At 37.5% G+C, this 19065-nt stretch overlaps 1 protein-coding gene across 3 annotated transcripts in view; it reads left to right on the forward strand.

The window, feature by feature from the left end:
• Positions 1–19065, forward strand: part of iqsec3a (IQ motif and Sec7 domain ArfGEF 3a) — a 96935-nt gene that overhangs the window by 58171 nt on the left and 19699 nt on the right. For all 3 annotated transcript variants that reach the window (XM_043237863.1, XM_043237861.1, XM_043237862.1), the window contains exons 5-7: positions 5017–5178; positions 12780–12902; positions 17666–17832. In XM_043237863.1, the coding sequence (XP_043093798.1) occupies positions 5017–5178; positions 12780–12902; positions 17666–17832 (452 nt within the window). The remainder of the gene's footprint in view (positions 1–5016; positions 5179–12779; positions 12903–17665; positions 17833–19065) is intronic.

The following is a 19065-nucleotide window of genomic DNA, read 5'->3' on the forward strand; positions in this document are numbered from 1 at the left end:
CCTGTTGGCTTTATTTCTGCAGTGTCACGTCGCTGCCAATTAAAATTCTGCTCCCGCATGTCTATTCTCTATGTTCAGCCAACAGTGACTGAGGCAGAGTTTGATAAGAGCTCTCTGTACGCAAAACATCACAGAGGTGCATGATGGGAAAGGTTGAACCAGGACTGTGCTGGACTATGTATCATAAACATAACAGATTAAGGTCAGAAACTTGCTGACGCTTATGCTGACTAACACACTGTAAATGCGACAATTCTCTGCATTTAAGGGGTTAATAGAGTTACTTTCATACGTCTGTTCCATTAAACTGGATGTGTTAACATGCCCGTAGCTACAACATGCTGACATTTTAAAGAAGCGTGATTCAGCAAGATGATTCTCAAACAATCGTTCCTTCATGACAGTAATTATCCTGAAAGATAAAACTAATTATAGATGACAACAGTTGCACAAAATGTCATCCCCTTGCTAAAAATGCAGCAAATTGAATCGTGTTTTGGCGCATTTCGAATTGCAACAATACACTGGACTAAAATCGAGTAATAAGCATTGGCACATTATTAACTATCATATGCTAACTAACTAGATAAATAAAGGACTGTACAACATACACGTTTAAAAATAACCCAGAAAATAACCCTTCGGTGCCATTTGTAGTTCCTTTAAAGTGAAAGAAATATTCTGAAGATAGAGGGTCTCGTTAAAAATGCTTAATCAGCTATAAAAAGTTGGAGGAATGTGGCCTTTAAAAAGTTAAAAGCTTATTTAGATGAAGCAGTGTTTTTTTGTAGTATAATAAACTATTCAAGATCTCCATGCACTACCTTTTCTCTTTCAATGCTGTTACAGGCTCGCATTTACGCACAGCCGCTCTTTATCCATCTTGCGAAAAGGGAAGGTGCGCGATCTACTCATTTATTTTCCACCTTCACCGACCGAAAACCTTCTTTGCCCTGTGTTGATGGCGACGATATTCACGGTAGAGTGTAACAGAAGGGATTCATCTGTTTTATAGGGCCGAGCGAACGTACGTATGCGCTTGATTATGAATCAGCTGGGAGGGCGATACCGGCTGCCAAGCTGCGTGGGAGGCTGTTTATTTTCAACCCGCTCATCAGATTTCCTTTAAATAAAGGAAAGTACAGTGAGAATTTTGAGCATATGGTTAAATCCCTCAAATGACTCAGCTTCATCTGTCGTTCAAGGATTAGTTCACCCAAAAATGAAAATGCTGTCATCGTTAAATCAGCTTCATGTTGTTCAAAATTCTCCTATTGGAACAGTTTTTCAGTGTTTTATGGTTTAAGTCATTTTTTAATAAAGTGGATAAGCATCTAAATGGATAAACGTCTCATTTGGCATCACTACATTTATTTATATTGTATAAGCGCTGTATTGCAATAAGTACAGTCGTGTGACACATTTGAACGACAAACAATTGAACAAAAATCGCAGAAGCAATACAAGAATATATTACGTGATCTGTCATTTTTGAAAAACTTGTGGACCAGGGCTTATTATCAGTTATATGGAAATCTGATAAAAAATATTCATGCAACCTGCAGAAACAAAAATATACCATGTAATTTTCTCTCACTCGGATGCTTGAAAACATTAACGTGTGCGTGTTATATTTAAGAAAAATGCTATGCTTATATATTAAATATATTCATATATAGTATGATATTATATGGGTAATAAATAAAGACGGTACACATACAACTTTAGATTGCGATTAATTAAATTTATAAAAATCAAAAATATATATATATAAATTTTAGATGTGATTATTCGCGATTAATTGTTACCCAGCCCTAATATTACCAAAACATTAGCATATCTCAACATGCTTGTATTTGTAAAACATTTATAACACAGTATTTCTATAATGGGTTTTTCCAACGCTACCTCACGACAAATTTGTACCAGGTGGCTAATTTGTGCAAATTAGTTTGACCTCTCTCGTGCTATTTTTGTCTGATTTGTCAGTGTCAGTGTGTTCGCAAAATAAATGCGATTTACCAAAAGTTGTATAAATTCGTACAGGTGAGGTTTTGCGCGAATTAGCCACTTTGTAAAATATATCTGAAATTGCCGTGAGATTGGGATCTTCATTTGGGAGCGTTTCTCATCAAATATCGGTGATTTGTTTGATTAAAGTTGCAATTGATTCAATTAATTAGATTAAATCTGCTAATTAATCGACACCCCTACTTTTAGCATTATCAAAGAAAGCTAAATATAAATAAACCAGTCTCTCCCTTACCCAGACTCCATCGCCTCAAACGCCCCGACAGATAAGGATAAGCCAATTTTTAATCAAATGGAGGTTTTGCTCCAAGAGAGTGAGTGAAAAGAGAGAGGGGTTGTCATTAGTTCCAGCAGTTCATTTTCTGCAGGGTAGCCTAATACCTGTGACAGCTCAGACTGAATCTAAAGCAGGTGTGTGTGTGTGTGTGTGTGTGTTACAAGATGCTGAAATCTGAGTTTGGATTAACGGAGAGATTTGGGGACCGGAATGTGCTTTGCCCTAAACAGATAATTAAGAAAGGAGGAGGATTATGGGAGCTCTTTGAGCGTGTATATGTTGGAAAGAGCACATAAAAGACATATAGAGGACACTGATGTGTGAATGAAGGACGGTTGGTAAGCGGAGTGAATGTGGCGCTCTAAATTGAGTTTTCGCCTGCCTCGTGAACAGAATGGGAATGGTTCTTTTCCCCCGAAAGAGAGGAAAACAGCAGGTGAGAGGAGAAAAGAAAGCGAGGAGATTGCGTGTGGGTTTCAACACGCATGTTTAAGGAGACCGGTCATGCCTTCAAAAAAAGCTGTGCTCTATCTGTCATGTTTTATGCAGGGCTTGTACCTGCAGTTCACCTTCCCCCCTTTTTTCTTACAATACCAAAATAGGATCAGAGCGCAGATGTTAGTTGAGTGTCGGGTGAACTTTACGTCGCCGAAGCTCTTTCTGGATGCAAAGATACGTATTTTTCTTCAACTTTTCGCCCCGTGTGCTTTTAGAAAACACAACGCCTTAAAACCTGCTGTTTACACCTTGACTGCAGAATAGCGGCGTCTCTTAAACAACGGCTATTTTTTGCTCCAAGCCACCTTTGCGTCGATAGTTTACCCTTGGTACAAATAGCATGTTACTTCTGCAAATACAGACTTGAATTTATCCCTGTTCGCACTTGATGAAATCTGTTTGCATTCATTCTGTCAATCACTTAAGCGTTTATCTTCTGTCGCAAAATGGCATCTACATCAGTTTGCGCACTGTCTTTTTGAAACGGCGTCTTTCGTAGCAACAACATACGGCGGAAATGGCAATTTTAAATAAAACGGTAGACTCCTTTGTTTCGGTAAGCATTTGGTTATGAGACCTGTTAGATAAGCCGCCGTAATAATATTAGATGCAGGTGTGGTCCGGTAACTTCAACCTCCTCACAACCTTCTCAGATTTGCTCTTCGTTATTCTCCCACTCATTTGAAGCAGTTTTAAGATTTGTAGCGCTTGCTAAAAAATTAATTTTGGCCTATACGAGCGCTACAGTTCCATCAAATCCTTTTGCCGCCAAAAAACTTTTGCCGCCCATGTGAAAAGTTTCCTCACCCGCTTAGAAGCCAGAAGTGAAACAGCGATAAATGTTAATATTAAATAGCACCATATAACAGAGGTCAAGTTAATCAGGGCAATGAAATTGCAAATTAAAGTGACATTAAACAAGCTCTTGCTACTTTATGAAAGAAAGAATGAAGAAAGAAAGATAGACAAATTAATCCATAGCTATTTCACTTGTTTAAGAACGAGCCCATCGTCACACTGTTTTTCCATCGCGATAAATAAACCAAATAAAAACAGCACGACCTATTCAGAACCACATATCGCACTATTGCATATCATTTCAATTCCTTTAAAATAAAACATAGTGACAGGCCTTTTACTGTAAGTGACAAACAGGCTGTTCATAAACTACATTATGTTTCCCTCAGTAAAGCTATAGAGTGTCGGCAGGGGTTGCACGTTTATTACGAGGAGTAAATCATCGTAATGAATAGGGAAGATAGAGTGAAACAGGGAGATTGTAGAACGCAGTCAGGCAAACCAGAGATACGTGGTACCCTCGGCATGTGGATGAATGAAAGTTTAGTGGACCCTCTATAAATCCATGCACTTTTTTTCTCCCGGGGGAAACAGACTCAGCGATGAGAATGCTGACTGAAGGAATAAAGCAACTCTATAAAGTACAGCCGAGAAGCTTCTTTCTGTCCCCCGTTGTCACTTTTATTGTCTGAAGGCAGGAAAGCGTTGACATTCTGGTTATTGATAAGCCACTGAATAGAAAAATAGCGGTTATTAATGCCCACTTGGCTTCTATGGAATGAAAAAAGTTCCTGAGGGACCGTATGAGATTGAAACTCCTTTAACAAGAGACACATAGAAAATGATTTTCTGTCTATCTATCTATCTATCTATCTATCTATCTATCTATCTATCTATCTATCTATCTATCTATCTATCTATCTATCTATCTATCTATCTATCCATCCATCCATCCATCCATCCATCTATCGTTTAAGTACGTTTTTTGAGTTTTGAGTATGTTTTTCAGCCTACCCTAATGTTAGCGTCATCTGTTAACAACGCACATAAATCCGACAAATCCATCTTTTCAGGCAAGCAAACGATGTGTTATGAAATGTTTTTAATATGACCGAAAAATGCGCAAATCTTGTGCAGTGACTAGACCAATCAGCTTATAATATTTCTCTTTTTAATCAAATTATTGTGTGTTGATTATTGCTTTTTGCTTTTCCAATTGCCACCAAATGCAGCTAGTCATTTTGCTGTTTATATTATTTTATTTTAAGGTACAATGCAATGTATGATAAAAATCATGTTGTGATATATAGTAAGTTAATGCCTCCTCCAATACTGCTGCAGCTATATACTTGGGTTAAAGTTTTAACAGTGCTAAACGGTTCTCTCTCTGTCTTTTTCCGTGCATCAAACAGAAATCCAGACAAGGGCCTCCAGTTTCTCATCTCTCGTGGGTTCATTCCGGATACGCCTATAGGTGTGGCACACTTCCTGCTCCAGAGGAAGGGGCTGAGCCGACAGATGATCGGAGAGTTTCTTGGCAACAGCAAGAAGCCGTTTAACAGAGATGTGTTAGAGTGAGTATACGAAACCGCCTCTTAATGTCCACGGCTTAAAAAAGAAAGAGCAACGAGAATCTGCAACTGCTTGTGTAAATGAGAACGGTATCATAAAACGTAGAATATTTACACTTTTAAACTGAAGCATTTTTGTTTTTTTTCTCGGTGGATTTGGACAGTCATGGCATCTTTTAATGAGATCTCCCTTGGCTGCTGAGCTCCCGCAGTCTAACTGCAGAGCTTTGCACTTGGAAATGATACACTCTTGAGACCTCTTAGCAGAGTGTGTGTGTGTGTGTGTGTGTGTACAGTGCAGAACATATGAGGTTTTTTAAATGACGCATCTTCTAGACTTAAAGGGACAGTTCACCTAAAAATGAAAATGTTACTCACCAACACACTACCTATATTCTTTAAGATGTCTTCCTTCAACGGAAGAAAGAAACTCATAAAGGCTTGGAACGTCTTCAGTGTGATTAAATGATGACAGAATTTTTATTTTAGTTATCCTATCCCTTTAAATGAGTAAATGCAGCCACATTTATATAAGGCTCTTAAGGTATCTTCAGTTCAGAGACAAAAAATAATAAATGAATTTATATAAATAATACTAAAATAACATTGTCTATTATACGATTTAGAATAAAAAAGACTAGCTCATAATATTCCTTTTAATTCAAGAAGTCAAGAAAGTTACATTTTTGAATGCACCAAAGGTCTTCAATCTTTGAAAGTAAAGAAAGAGCTCAGATTTGGGAGCTTTATTATTTTCCTGCAGAACCCTGGAAAGGTCTTTCAAATACTCCCCAGAAAGCTTTATAATGCTGTGGTAATCCATCAATCCCTAGTGCTTTTTTTTCTGTTCTGCCCAACCTCTCCACAAAATCTTGATGTTTTCAGCAAAGGTCAAGGTGTGTGTAGGTTTAGTATTAAAATGTCAGTAGAAGAAAAGAGTTTTAAAGTTATATGTGCCATGATATAGTAATGATCAGAAAGAGAGAGGAAAAAGATGTACTATATGAGTATTACAACATATGCGTACGTTTCAACTGATTGTTTCAATAGCTGAAGTCTCTCACCACACACCTATTTGTGCCTTATTTTTAATAAATTCCCTTAAATGTAATATATTTTATTAATCCTAATTTACATATGGACTCTAGGACATGTACTTAGTAAAGCAGGATATTAAAAGAAAAAAAATGCATTTTTAAATGACCTCTTACTTTTGCTTCTCGTCTAATGGTTATATTTCTTTAACCTACGTGTTTACTTAAAAAGCAGGGTTTTTTTATGTACGTTTAACGCAAATTAAACAAGTCAGTGGAAAATCTCCTTCATTCCCCATCAGTCTTTCTCTTAGTTTCATCTGAGTATGCATTTATCAACTTCAGCTACCTACAAATCATTACTATCCAGTTTTTAATCACTTTTATTAAGTTTTCTGGAGCTTATAAAGTCTAAAATCAAACGTGTGCTGCTTGACTAAATATTGGGGTAAAGAAAAGAAAGGATGTGGTTTTTACATTCATCATAGTTTTACATTTGCTTGAAAAATCGATGATTACGGAGTATTGAAAAACAATACTACCGAGAAAACTCCTAAAAACACTGTTATCATTAATAAGAAATTTTAAAAACAAAGCTTAAAACTAAGCTGTACAGCTCGTATCGGTTGTGTTTTAAGATGTGAGCTATAACATGCAACACAACAAAATAAAGACACCGACAAAAACAGAATATTATAAATATTTCACGTCGTGATAATAAACAGAGACACCCACATTGATGAGCGCTTGTGCTAGTGGGTTATTAGACTTGACTTAAAAGAGTACAAAGACATTTTTATCTTAATTTGTGGAGAAAAAAAGCACAGACGCTGTGCTATTTTTAAACTTTTTGTAGTGCACGTGTTGACCACTTGCGTTCGTGCATGCTATCGAATGGAGCAGGCCCATATTTCAAAAGACGAGGGGTTTGGCTGTATGCAGCGTAACATATGCGAACAAAAAAAAGTGTATGTTGAGCTTTAATCAGTCACGTAAGTGCCAAAATGAGATGTCGGGAGAGTTTTAAACTCAAGAGTTACAAATAAAAAAGATCTATTTATTCACTCCCAGCATGCATCACCTTATTTTACATTTTTGTGTAAAGTACACTAAAATTACACTGTATATGTTTATTTTAAGGTGTTTTATTGCACGTTACATATACTTACTATCCTAATAACAATAAATTATTCATAACTACATGCAAGTAACCCAAACCCTACATTATTTCACTGTAACAAGGACACTTTAAAATACAATGTCACTTAAATTTTTTGATACTATCGTTGTATATAGTGGCTACTTTGAGGATGAATAATGCTATTCATCATCAAAGTAGCCTATATACGACTAGCGTTCCATTTACCAAGTCATCTGAAGGCAAACAAAACAAAACTTTGCATGGGTACAGAATGGAATTAATGTTGCAGAGGGGAAGCGGAGACTGTAAGCACCAACAAGCAACTTGAAAGCTAGTTCACTGCAAACATTTCCTTTCTCACTTTGAGATATTGGAGATTGGGGAAAAATCAGGGACAGCTATTGGATTTTTCTCCCCCTGTTATAAGCACCCACTGACGTATATGCAACCAGTATATTTAACGAATCAAAACTTATCCTGTTTAAATATATCGGTGTAAAGTTGATAGTAAATGTGTTTTTTTTTTTGAGTACGAACGTTAATAATACTTTCTAAAAAAGTTAGTTGGCAGAAGTACATTTGAGAAGTTGATACATTTCATATATGTCCAAAAACAAGCACTAGCAGAAAAAAAGAAAATGTACTATTGTCAGATTGTATGAAATGACACCCGTGTGATCTTGTGCGCATGCGCGACCTCAACAGCCTTTTGTCAAAGATGTCAAAACGTCAAACGACTTGATAAACGTCTAAAAGTTTCGGAAACGATTGAGGGTTCTGGCTGGGTGATCAATCGTGTGATATTCTAACATCCTTATTGACACTCAAAACTGAAATGATGCACATCTAAAGTACCTGTGGGTCCCCACTGGTGTCTGCTTGTAGCATTCACAACGTTAATCGCACATTAGTGAGCCTGCGAAAAACCCCCACCAAAAACTGTACTAGCCGTATGGTCATGATGCATACAGTAAAAGCTTTACCAGGCTTGTTTGTTTTTACTTTGTCTACCAAGCACAAATGTCCTTACCTGCTAAATGCCAAAAAGTGACTGAAGGTGTTGAATAAATGGGTTTTCTGTAAATTGCTTTTCTGTTTTTTTGTAAGGACAGCAGATCAAGTTAAGTGAAATATATCAAAATAAAATATAGCCACAAGGAGCAATTACCTGTGTTCAAGCACATAAGGAAAAATACATATTATTTAGCAAGCCTGTAATCACCTATATGAATTATTTAAAAAAAGCATTTTGGCAAATCCAGGTGATTTACCGTAAAAATACGATGTTTGTAGACTGACTGCTATATGATCTTATCTCCCTGAAACGCTGCACGCTTGTTTAGAATCATCTGTCGCATATGCCCAGCGGATTTTGTGAAGTTTAGACTTTAGGCTTTTGAGTGTATTCGGACAGGCTTCTTTTCTAAAGGGCCCCGATTTAGCTTCCCAAAGGATAAATTTCAACAATCGCACTGTGGTGGTGTTTTTTTTTTTTTTTTTTTTTGCAGATAAAAAAGTGTCGAAAAGTAGTTTTGTTGACAGCAGTGGTTCTAGAGGGAAAGTTGTTTGAAACGAGGAGGCCTACACGTACAAATATTACGTGTATGTGCTGAAAACAATGTACAATCGTTTACCCCCTCAAATATGAAACCATATCTCAGTAGCTGATTTCTTTCAAATTACTCACAGACCTTTGGGGCCACGAGTCAAATAGGCACACCATGTTTTGTTTCAATTGGCCTCGGTTAACCTTGTGCTCAAAACTTTATTGGCCAATCGGACATTTTTTTTTTGAGATACGCATATGTCGCCATCGACAATTGTGGCTCTTTGGACCATTTTTATAGGACAAATGGTTGCATTTTTATGTTTTTTTTGTATAGTGCCACAAAGTGGCCAATCTCAGAGATCTTTTTCCTGTGACCTCAGCTACAGGAGCTAGCAAAAATATCCGAATTATAAGTATTTAGTATTTAATTAAAAGTTGCCCTTTCTTTTTTTTTGATAACTCATATTCGTTCTCCAGAAAATAATTTTACACTTATTTTGTTCTGATTGGACGAATATTTGTCCAATTTGTCCACACTTGAGCCTGCGTCTGACGGTTTAGGAGTTATGGGCGTTTTCGTGCTTTTGATTGCTATAGCGAGCGAGCGAGCCTCTTTCAAGTCCCTACAACTTACGGTTTGATCTGTACGATCAGTTTTACGTGGAAATTGCTCATCCATGACCATTCTAACAATTACAGTAGGGTTTCAGTGCTACATGCTTAAACCCCAAAATATATCCCCTCACTATCAAGGACCAGACTACTGATCAGCTGGAGGCCCCTGGCATTCAGAAGCTCCTCAGGAACTGATCCCATTAGCTCAGACCGTAATGCATTAATGGAACAAGCTGTGATGTACAGTAATCTTCAGCAGAACGACACAGAGGACATAATGTGCTACTGGAAAACCTGAATAGGTCTACTGGGAGAAACATTCCTCTATCACCATAAGGTTTAATGTGCTGGAAGGGGATGTTTCTTGCTGTTCATTTCGCATTAGCTGGTGCGGCACAGTGACTAAAGCTCAGGATTGAGCTCATAAGGACCTGGCCATCATCTGAATTCCCTTAGTACCCTCGAGCAATACATTTAACCCAAGATTGCTCCAACTGTATTGTATCTCCACAATAAGTGTATGCTACAGGCATGACTTCAGAGTCTTTTGTAATCGACCACAGGGAGCTAAGAAAATGTATTAACCAGCTGTTTTGGAGATGTTCATGACTTCTTTTCTCTTGCCTCAAACCTGATTCGTAACCTCTGCAAGACTTTGCACTTGTTGTACCAAAGAAAAGGCAGCCTAAATCATTTCGTTCTCATCGTTTCTCATTTCATGAAGACCTTCGAGAAGTTGTTCTTGATGTATTAGACCAAATTTTCCAACCTCGATCTTGGAATAGCCCTATTAGTACCCATTTTGAATGTATTTCCTATCAGACACGTCAATTTCAGGTTTTTAAGGACGTGCAGGATATGCAAAGTTGAGATATAAAAAAACTGCTTAGAGGTTTGAATGAATTTGTTTGTTAGCCCTGCAATGGACTGGTCATCCAGCCAATGTTTTCTTCTACTATTTATTTTGGCCTGTGTTCCTGATATAGCCTTCAGGACCCTATAGGGCATCAGTTTAGAGAATGGAAATAGATGTTTTTCGTATACAATATGTCTGTGCACACTCTACATTCATTTGCCCGCAGTGCGGTATCTGGGTACATTTTGACCGGTCTGAAGTTGCTTGCTGAGAAGAAAAATAGAAGACTATGCACTATAAATGAAGCGCACTGTTTTTGTTTTTGTCCTGAAAGTAAGAATCTGATTGTCTTTTTGAAAGCAAGGTTAAGGAATGGTCTACTTTGGAGGCAGAAACACAACATTCTGCTCTCAGTTTCTATCGATAATGTAACCAGTTTGACAGATGAGCGCCCAGTGCTTCTAGACAAACGGGAAAAGCTTAAATTAGAGCTAAAGTTTTGCGCAGGTAGTACTATACAAAGTACTTCCATCATTGGCTTTTAGAAGATATATCTTCCATTGTTTTTATGGTTAATAATTTTTGTAACTCTTGGGTTTGCTAAAGCAACAGCGCCAGCTCAAGTGAGACCTGAGGACTTAATTTATTTTTTATTTTGCAACAACATTTAAATTGATCAAAAGATTGTAAAATAAAGCATTCTAACAAAAATAAGAAACCGATAAGCAAGCAAGCATTATACGCGTTTTACGCTTTTATAGTGACTACATCCAAACCATAATCATGTTCCCATTAATATAAAAGAGATGTAAATTATGGACTATAGCAGAAGCACAAGCATATTTTAAGGCACATAATGACGCGTATTTACGCTCTTATGTTTTTATGTGATCTGAATGTATTGCATCGTGTGCTATTGTTCATTTGGTTATCCAGCTTTGCAGAGTCTGTTTTTCATATTGAAAGGATATTCTTCAGCAACTTTACCAAAAGGGAGAGAGGAACAGATTGTCTCTCTGTTCTTGGATATTTATTTCCCTGCAGAGATGTCTTACTCTCTCTGCACCTGCTCTATGTACAAATCGACAGCCGTTTCTCTTTCTGAAACCTCCAGCTGGCAGCTTAGCATAATACACACGCAAACATTGGTGGAAGTAAAAATAATTATCGGTTATTTATCGCCTCCATACAGACCACATGTATTTTATCGAATGAATATTTTTGTGGTTTTGAATTTGTCTGTGGAGTGAAGCTTTAGTTGGGCTTTAAAGTAAAAAAAAAAAAATCCATATTAACTAACTTGCTAAATTACCAGCTATTTTTGCGAAATTGATTTGGTTTTGGGTCATGAAGATATAAAACAAATTTGTATGTATAATTAATATTAGCATACTATAATGATTTCTAAAGGACCATGTGTCATGTGACCATGTATGAATTATTCCTTACAAAGGCAGATCGGTGCATTTATATAAACCTTAAAGATATTCATGTTAACGGGAGTTCATTGTTTTTGTAAGATGAGATGAAAATACTCTGGTTCTGGTTTTGGGTTTGGCTTGAACTCATCTCTGAGTGATGTCTCCTGAATGCTATTAACATTTCATCTGTATGTACAGCATTTGTGTTAACGTTAAGGTTCACTTCATAAAAGTCTTTGGCACTGCAAGTTGCACTTCATTATCATGAATAAAAGCCACATTTTTGACTATTTGACATTAAATATTGGATTGTGCTTTGCAAAATATACATGAAATATGTATACGAATTCTTTACAAACTGTAAATTGACATTATGTAAATTCCCAGAATTCCCTGCTGTATTTAATATTTTAAGTTTTTATTTTTCTTTTGCAATATCTACGTCTATCCTTTGTTTTGTTAATTTTTGTACATTAGGGTTGTATATTGCATCTAATGCTGTAAAATTAATGTTTATTACATGATGGTGTTTTTAGAGTTATTAGTGTATTACAAAACATATTACAGTACTTCGGTATGATGGCATTTTAGCTTTCTATCAGTTAATGAAATGAAGGCATTTAAATGTAAATTTACGCTATAACCGTAAAACCTAAAATGTCGCTAACATTTTTTACAGCAATTTTTGGAATTGTTGTAAATGTCATTACTGTCACGTCTGATAAATCAGTTTTAACCATCAAGAATGCATCAATTTAAAGTCTGAATTTACAAAATTGAACAGTATTGCAGTAGTAATACAGCAGTAAAAAAAAAAAAAAAAAATCATCAAAGGATGTCGCCAAACAGTTCCACAAAGGTCTGGGCTAAACTGAATATCCACTGACCGAGTCGGCCGTGCGAGCTTTCATCTTACGGGTCTGCTTAATACCTTGTTTTTCTTACACACTCTCTCTCCCATTTTCTTTCTGCTCCTTCTTATTGATAGCTGTGTGGTGGATGAGATGGATTTCTCGGGGATGGAGTTGGATGAGGCTCTGAGGAAGTTTCAGGCTCATATCCGTGTGCAAGGCGAAGCGCAGAAAGTGGAGAGACTGATAGAGGCATTCAGGTGAGACTCCAGACACCGTCACACACATACGCACATAAATGCTCCAGCTACCTTCATATGTGAGGGGAAGATAAGAGCCAGGGCTGATGGGATACCTGTGCTTATGAACTTTTTCATCCCTGCACTGAAGGATAAAAAGGCACGCTGAATGCTCTCCATAAATCACTCGCATTCTCAAGGAATGCAGAGCTACATTACATTGAAGTAAAGGATTAGTTTGAAAAGCAGCTGGGTAGTTGACATGAAACAGTTTAGGAAATTTATGTTTGGAGTGACATGAACTCTAAAAATATGTTTTACATGTGACTTTAACTCATATTAATTGAAAAAGCTGTATTCGTACATTTATTGTCTGTCACACTGCAGGATCGTTTTAAATATAAAGTGATACATTTTGGGATATAAAAAAATCTAATGTTACGATAATATTAAAACGTATACTTGAAATGCACATAGAAATAACCGGTGGTGGAAAAAAATCGTATTGAAGTGGGAAAAAAGTAGGGAAAAAAAAGTGGGGTGAAGGGAAAATTTCGGTTTGCTTGGGAATGCAAATATGTTTGCAAGATAATGCAAACGTTTTCTGAGGGAAAATGCAAACGATTTGAAATTAAACGCAAATATATATTCGAGAGAATGCGAACGTTTTATTTGGGAGAGATCGCAAAGGTTTTGAAAGGGAATGGAAATATCTTTTGCGAAAGAATGCAACATTTTTGTGAGAGAATGCAATTTCTTTGCAAGAAAAAAATATTTGTTCCTCTCACCCCACATTTTTTTCTCACTCTAATTTTTATTTTAGGTACATTTTAGGTGCATTTTGTTTTGTGCGTGTGTCATTTTGACTTTTTCAGAATGTTTCTGCTGTAGCACAAATGGTAGCGTAGGTTTACTACACAAAGCCGGGTCTGATAATCCAAATAATCATCTTGCTAGAACTATTGCTTTCCATTCAAATGCAGCAGAGGCTGTTATTGGGATTCTGAATCATAATGCAGTTGCAGCTATCAATGTTCTAGGGTGATAGCCAAATATGCTTTTGTTTTCAGAACTGGAAATAACGAGACTGCTGATGATCCTCATACTGTTGTGTGTGTGTGTGAGAAAGAGAGGGAGAGAGAGAGAGAGTGTTGCACACGTCTGCATCTGTCTGCGAGACATTGGTTTATAAATAACTGTGGTTGCATAACACAATTCAGCCTGTTCCCGGCTGTTCTCCTGCATTGCCTTTGATATTTCCCAAACCTAAAAAAAGAGTGAGTTAATTGGGGTAAATGGATATGAAATATAGCATTCATTAATAATAATACTTTAATGAATAAAAGCCATTCATCATTAGTGATGATGCTTGGTAAGCATCCCTACTGCTGTTGCTAATACTGGGCGTTTTGAACAAACTTGAAATGTTAAACTTTTCTGAACCACTCATCTTGCATTATTGCCCTACAGACATAAATGCGACATCAGCTTATGGGCCTTTTTCACGCTTCCAGGGTTTTCAAATGCATAAGAAATATAACCAGTAAACCAATTTCCGGTCAAAACAACAATGGCTGAAGCAACATCGAGGTGTCGCTGTAGCGTCCCTCTTTGCTCAAGTAATAAGCAGTGACAACTGTAATAAGTTTTCACGTTTTGAATATGACAGAAATAAGTGCATGCTACTCTACGTGATCAATCTCCGGCGTTTGCGATCCTAAGAGGTAGTACATTAGACGGCGATTATACCACAGTTCAAAAACGTCTCACAAAAGGGGCAGTTTCGTCCAGATTTCTGTGGAACAACTAGGGAAAAACATCACAAGAGTCGGTGTACGAAAGAGTTAGACGTGGACTTGACACTAGTCCCATCCTTTCCTTTGTCAATAATTAAGAAAATGACGACGACCTTGTTCCTGAGGTAACAGCTGGACAGCAGAACATGACTATGCAGTGATTCCTCTTTCAGGTATGATTGCATTCCTGAAGGCACAAAGTATGAAGCACATTTACCTTTAAGCTTTATTTAAAAATCTATTACTTTATAATAATTAGTCCTTTCACTTTTCATCCTAGTGTAATTTTATTCAAGACATAATTTAACAATTGAAAAAAAATATACTATAATTTGTCTTATCTAAATTGCTGCCATAAATGATTAGTGGTAGTAAAATTCACATTAACACAAGTCTGTTAAAGGGTTTTTGACAGCGAGTTGGTATTGCGTCATAACAGAGGTCAAGTTTACTGATCTTACACTCATTCTAGTTATGCTGTGAAGCTTTACTAGTAATCTTTGGTTGTATTACTGCACATCTGTTGGTAACTTTTCAAGAACATGACAACAATTTAAGTCTACTAATACTCTACTAACACTAATGAGAGTAGATGTAACTTTACTCATACTCAACAGAATATGTTAAAGAGACCATCAAAATAAAGAGAAACCTTTTACATTATTTTAATCTATTAATTTTTGCAAATCTAGGTGCACGGGATACAGCAGTTGCACATATACAGGATTTGGAAGCTGAAGTCAGAAGACTGGAAACTGAGGTCATGCAGCTAAGAATAGGTCACTCTCTGTCTCAGTTTCAGAGATTTTGTGGTTCAGATGAAGACATAAGTTTCTACACTAGTTTTCCATCTGAAGAGGTCTTCCAAGAATTCTGGAAAGCGATCGAGCCCTCTGCGTCCATACTGGCTTGCTGGTCTAAGGCCCAGCAGAACGGACAGACAGCTGGTCACAGCAGCTTGCCACTGATATCATAACATGGGCTAATTATCTTTACCTTATCCTTGAATCTTTACCAATATGGATGAGCAGACAGGGAATGAATTCCACTATAAGTGGAAAGTCTAGACCAGTGATCCTCAAATCTGGACCTCAAGATCCATTTTGCTTTAGAGTTTTGCATTAACACTAATCAAGCACACCTGAGCATGCTAATCAGTGTCTTCAGGATCATTAGAAAATCACACGGGGGGTTTTATCAGAGTTGGAGCTAAACTCTGTGCATTGGACCTCCAGGGTAAGATCTGAGGAACCCTGTTCTAGGCAGTTTTGTCCAGAGGTAAGGGTCATCATTGACTGCACAGAGATTAGCTGCAAGAATCCATCTTTGCTCCCGCTCCAGTCAGAGGTGTTTTTTATACAAAAATACCACTGCCTTCAAGAGGTTGATTGGTGTTGCCCCATATGGAGCAGTTACATTTGCATCCAGCTTGTTCACAGGTTCCATCTCTGATCAAGAGCTGACAAAACAGTCAGGGATTCTTGACTTGTTGGAGCCAGGGGATAATTGCATGGCTGACAAAGGATTCCCTGTCAAGAGCATGCTGACAGAGCGAGGGGTCTAACTCGTCATGCCACCCCAGTTTAGCAAAGAAGATGCAGAGAGAACACAAGCCATAGAAGCCACACACTTTCAAATTCTTGTTGAGAGATCCATCAGAAGAGTGGAAGAGTTCTACATCAGGGACACCCCTGTACCTTTGACTATGTCTAAAGCAGTTATCCAGCTGTGGACTAACTGTTGCCTGATGAGCAATTTTCAGTGGCCGCTTTAAAGGTCACAAATCAGCAAGTGCATCATAGCCAGTTCATTTTAAAGTGTGGCTTTAAATGTAATAAAATGTATTTATATATTTTTCTGTTGTGTATTATATTTTTCATTTTGTACAGTTTCATATGTAATTAGTAGTGTCTTAACATGCCTAGCCTCAGAAACCGTATGAACGTTTTACCTCAGCGAGCCCGAAACAGGGATCTGCATTAGGGTCGTATACTTTAGCATCAGGACTGGCACCAAGGTGGGGAGTATGTACCTTTGTACCTGTGAGTAACCGCCTTGCCAGTGCCTAGCTAGATCTCTCTTCTCACACATGAGAAACCTCATGAAACCTGCTAGCCTTCACTTTCGGCTTGCGCATTTCCTTCCATAATGGTCACACTTAGGATATTCAAATGGAGGAACTGGTGGCAGCTTGGGATTAAGTGCAGACTTCTTAGAAATGTAGCACTATTAAGAGGGAGTTTTGGGAACAAAGGAGCATCTGCATGATTTATCTTGTTTTTGGTCATGAGAGGAGGGCACTGGTAGGAGACCACGGACCCTCGGGGCACAGGACCAAATATGAAGTCCGCCAAGGACAGTTCAGAAAAGCCATTACAACACACTGGAAATCAGAGGATGGGGAGTGAATCCTTTTACAGCTTCTCCAGCCGGTACCACTGGGTCAGGAAGGAGACATGTTTAGGAAACAAAGTCTAAAATCTGTTGTGAAAGATATAAGATCCACTTTGTCTCAAACTGCCACCAGTTCCTCCATTTGGAGAGCCTAAGTGTCTCATAGTAGTTGGCAGTCCTATATTTCCAATTATCTACCATTACTTAGCAATTCCAGTGCGTAGCTTGGCTTGTGGTTATGTTACATGTGTCCTTGGTCTGTGTCATGTTTGCAGAATGCTCGTGGATGCCATAGTTGCAGGTACAGGTCTGTATCTGCATCATGCTGAAGCAGGCCGTTTGGAAAAACATAGCTAATAGACAAGCTTGTTCGCTCGCCAGGCACTGTTTCAGCTTTTAAACTGATCTAAAGTAAAAGAGAAAAAGCCAATATAAGTACATATTTATAAAGTGAAACTTATAATACAAAGAGAACATTGATGAGAACCGACAACGTTTTTAATGAAAAGGAAAAAATAAATATAGAAATCTATTTATGAAAACGTGTTACATAAACAGTTGTTTTTTCTCTTTCCCGTATCCCGTTTTCCTCAGCCAGCGTTACTGTATGTGTAACCCAGACGTGGTGCAGCAGTTCCACAATCCTGACACAATCTTCATCCTCGCATTTGCCATCATCCTCCTCAACACGGACATGTACAGTCCCAACATCAAACCCGACCGTAAAATGATGCTAGAAGACTTCATCCGCAACCTGAGAGGTGAGACAAAAAGAAATAGAAAAAGTTGGATAAAAGCTCAATTCATAGAAATGCACGAAGCTAAACCTGTGACTAAAATGAGCCAAAGTGTACTTTTTTCACTTTTGTTTTCCTCGAGCCTTGCTCTTATCGAACGTCATGAAAAAGCGACTCTAATTTTGCATTGAAGCATAAACGAAACCGAACACTATCCTTTGCTGCCGTTTCTCCAGTAAATGCAGGTCTAGTTTTCCAACAGCGAGATACCCATAACTTTCCACTTTCCCTTCATCATAAGTTAGGTCAGGATCATTTCACTTGACTAAGTGAGTGGGCGAAACCTAATTAAGCATCAAAGTATAATGCTATTGAAAGCGCCCTAAAGCACATTAATTTAATGAAAACAGCCAGTGACATCAGCGCTCTGTTAATCTCACAGTGTAAACTTTCATTTTCATTACTTTGTGACACAGAAACTCTCTTTACATGAGCAGATCTTACTCTGGCTCCCTGCATTGCTATACTCATAAAATGACTTTTTCCAAGTAAATATATAAATCATTACGGTAACCCCTTAGTAGCAGTAACAGTACTAATGTATTGCTCATTGTTGGATAATGTACTGCATGAAACAGCATTAACTGATGGGACCTTATTGTAAAGCGTTACCACTATTACAGCATTTTGATATCATCTAAATGCATTTGCGGCCTGCATCATGCAGTAATAGGCTTTAGCTCTGCATATTTCGTCTCTCATTTCCATCAAGCCAAGTTTTTCTCAATTTTTTTCGACACCGGCTCCACTTTGCTGTCAATCCCACAATCCCCCGTACATTCAACCCTCTCTCATAGGGTAAGAAAAAAAAGCATATTCCATATTCATCTTCTCAATCTCTTTATCTGGTTTTGCATAACATCCCCTGACGTTTTCTTGACTCCTTGAGTCTTCCTAAATTTCATTAGACTTAATCTACTTTGCTGCATATTATGTTCGTAATGCACATCTATCTAGCCTAGTGGTTAGATAAAACACTTTCTACACTGGAAAATATAAATATTCTTCCAGACGCAGTTAGTCCTGTCAAACGATTAATCGTGATTAATTGCATCCAAAATAAAGTTTTTGTGTACATAATATATGTGTGTGCATTGCATATATTTATTACGTATATTATATTTATTATGTACATGATATATATTTATTTGTTTTTTATATGCATGCATATACACACATACTGTATATATATTATGT

The sequence above is a fragment of the Puntigrus tetrazona genome, chromosome 4, assembly GCF_018831695.1.
Source record: "Puntigrus tetrazona isolate hp1 chromosome 4, ASM1883169v1, whole genome shotgun sequence".
NCBI classification, from domain to species: Eukaryota; Metazoa; Chordata; class Actinopteri; order Cypriniformes; family Cyprinidae; genus Puntigrus; species Puntigrus tetrazona.